General features: G+C 43.5%; 1 protein-coding gene across 1 annotated transcript; it reads right to left on the reverse strand.

Moving 5' to 3' along the window:
- Positions 1-445: 445 nt before the first annotated feature.
- Positions 446-2,729, reverse strand: HOXC11 (homeobox C11). Its single transcript, XM_056322412.1, has 2 exons — positions 2,054-2,729; positions 446-678 (listed from the first exon to the last, which is right to left on the reverse strand). Exons 1-2 carry the CDS (start codon positions 2,727-2,729, stop codon positions 446-448), a joined length of 909 nt encoding a protein of 302 aa, XP_056178387.1.
- Between the last annotated feature and the right edge of the window lie 274 nt (positions 2,730-3,003).

Consider the following 3,003-nt stretch of genomic DNA (forward strand, 5'->3'; position numbering starts at 1 on the left):
TGATTCGATCCTAACAGGGAGACTTTGGCCGCTCTTGTGATAACACAGCTGCATACTGAAATCACCGTGGTAGTAACACCCAGCACTGCGATTTATTCAAATGGACAGGGTGCCTAAATAATAATATACAATAAAATAATAATAATAATAATAATTAAAAAAAGGGGGAATCCCAACCTGTTCAGGAAAAAAAAAAGAAAAAAAAAAGAAAAAAAAAAGAAAAAAGTTAAATAAAATGTTCATGGAATTCAAGTCCTTGAAGCGGGAACTGAAAGAAAATCTCACTCCTTTTGTTACTCAGCACTGTCCCAGACATACAAATATAAGTAACGAAAAGGCTTAAACTTTGAGGTTGCTTTGTCGACTCAAAGGGCAAACCCATGCTCGCAACTGTTCCTCCTCAATACACAGACACTTCACCAGGAGAGGGGATTTCAAAAGATGTTCACAACAAGGGATTTCCAGAGAAATACTGCAGGCGGTCTCTGCTTAATTTTTTTTCTTTCATTCTTCTGTTCTGAAACCAAATTTTAACCTGTCGGTCAGTGAGATTTAACATCCTAGATAACTGGAGCCTTTTTTCTTTGTTTATATAGACATTGAAGAAAAATTCTCTCTCTAGCTCTCTGATCTGGAATTTCGAATAGGGGCATCTCTTCTTCCTCGTTCTGGGAGCACCTTAAAAGAACCAGAAGGCAGGGTAAATATCCTAAAGAAATGCAAGACACACACCCATCTTCACAGCTGACCAGATAGATCGGAGCAGCTTACTAACTTCAGTTATTAATGCAGGGAGGAGATATCTTCCAGCAGTTCGCCTATTGTTAGGGGTAGCAGAGGTGAGGTTACACAGGGTCTTAAGGACCGTGGTGTAATTATTTTCCCACTGCACGGGGCTTAACGCAGGCACATGCAGACATTTTGGTTGGAGATAGGTTATTTTTTAAAAATAAAGAACAGCCTAGGACTGGAGGCAGCAGGCTGCTGGAGCAGGGTTTAGAGAGGCTGGAAAAAAAACCCCACACCACACCACACCACGCTCAGCTGCAAATCTGTTATCTGTATAGAAACAGCATGAGCAAGGTTGGAATTAGAGGAACTAGATATTATGTTCCGCATAAGTTTTTTATTAACTCCAGTCCTCGCCACACACGCAAAAAAGAATCAAAGTAAAAGAGAACTTAGCATCTGAGCTGCAAAAGGGGACTTGCATAGCGAAAGCAAATAGGAAAACAAAACAGCCCTCCCCTCTTCCCAAAAGATCCCCACGCTGAACACTAACTTGCAAAGTTGCCTAGATTCAGCCTTTAAAAAACGCTCCAAGACTGCCTAGAAAATGTGAGCGCATGCAAAAGAAACCCAACACAACAACAACAAAAAAACCCAACACAACCAAAAAACAAACCAACAACCAAACCACACACAACACCAGAAGACCCAAACAACCAACCACGTAAGTAAAAGCCCTTCCTGACAAAAGCTAGACGCTCCACTGGGCTTGGAGGAGAATAAATGCCACTTTAAACAGAAAAGTAGAAGAAAATGCTCAGCTTTGCCTGCAAATTCGGCAGATTTCCCCTCAGCACTGCACCCCCACCAAGAGAAAAGACTCAACATACAGTTTTAATTAAACAAAAAAAAAAAAAAAAGAAAAAACCAAACAAAAAAAAAGCCGCCCCAAACATTTTGCATGCATCTTAACGCCTAAAAGAAAGCACAGGCAGCTAAAGTAGTGTTCTGCCCAATTGCCTTTTACCCTCAGCAACCCGGGACCAAATCCTTTTAAAATGCTCATGTAAGTTCATGATCAAAGTTAATATTTGTCACGATGGTGTGCTTTTAAAATTTCACAGACTCTAAGATACTGTGTCTGCGCCTAACATCTCCATTTTTTTCAAAGAGCTTTTCCCATCGTAAAAATTCTTCTCGTTGGAAGAAAGAGCTTTGTAGGTTATAATAAAATCCTTTGAATGCTTATAAAACTCCACATAAAATTTGACCGACAAAACACACGGGCTAGTCCCTTAACCTTTCCATTTACTGCTCTACCTACTCGAATTGCTGTTTTTGCTTCCTTCCTTGGTGACAGAAGAGGACGAGGCTGAAGACCCTGGGTTTGTGTTTTCCTCCTCATCTTCCGGGTCTATACCTTGCTCTCCGCGGGATGACAGTGCGTGGGGTTGGGACTCTGCCTCCACTTTGCCCTCACCCTTCTGCAGGCAGGTCTCCGTCGGATTTTCCGCCCCGCAATAGGCATTTTCGAAGAAGCGGTCGAAACCTTGGGGCAAGACAGTGTTTTTGTTCATGCTGGTGTAGAATCCCGTCGATGCCGGGTGGTTGGAGCTGGGGTGGTGGTGGCTGTACACGCTCTCGTTTTTCATTAGCATTTCGGTCATGGTGGAAGGCGGGATGCACTCTCTATGCATCAGATCTTCTGCGGAATAACACGAGGCGTAATTGCTTCGGTGGTGCCATTTACTTGAGGGGTCTAGACCATAGGAGACCTCTCGCACGGGCTGCACTTGCGAGAGGTTGGTGGAGTAAGGGTAGGAGATTTGGCGAGAGGGGGCCTGTGGCAAGAAAGATGACACAGTTGAAAATTCAGGGACGTAATAGGTACAGCTGGGGAGGTAGAGATTAGAAGCGCAACCTGCCCTTTCTCCAAACTCAGCGCTCCTCTCCTTACGCGACTGGGAGCAGAAGTTGCCCAGGTTCACCGAGTTAAACATCTTTCTCCTTTTCTTGCTCCTATAGCTAGATGTTTTGGATCCGATGTGCGGAGGGGAAAAAATTTGGGAAGGCGAGATGACGCGCTATCCGTCTTAGTCGCTCCGGAGGACACGTGATCCAAAGTAGATATTGTCATATATCAGTTTGGAGCACTTAGATGCGTAGGAGTGGTTCACTTAGGTAAGATCTCAGAGGTTCAAACGATTGGTTTGCAAACACCGCAGAAACATTATGAAAATCAATTGCAGATTTGTATTCATTTTCCTGAAGGCA

Source organism: Falco biarmicus, chromosome 19 (genome assembly GCF_023638135.1).
Source record: "Falco biarmicus isolate bFalBia1 chromosome 19, bFalBia1.pri, whole genome shotgun sequence".
NCBI classification, from domain to species: domain Eukaryota; kingdom Metazoa; phylum Chordata; class Aves; order Falconiformes; family Falconidae; genus Falco; species Falco biarmicus.

What these genes read in the sequence shown, in the direction of transcription:
- HOXC11 (XM_056322412.1), bottom strand. Translation starts at nt 2,729, where the DNA reads ATGTTTAACTCGGTGAACCTGGGCAACTTCTGCTCCCAGTCGCGTAAG. An exon ending in AAGCAAAAACAGCAATTCGA is followed by an intron (nt 679 to 2,053) that starts GTAGGTAGAGCA and finishes GGTTCTTTTAAG; the next exon opens with GTGCTCCCAGAACGAGGAAG.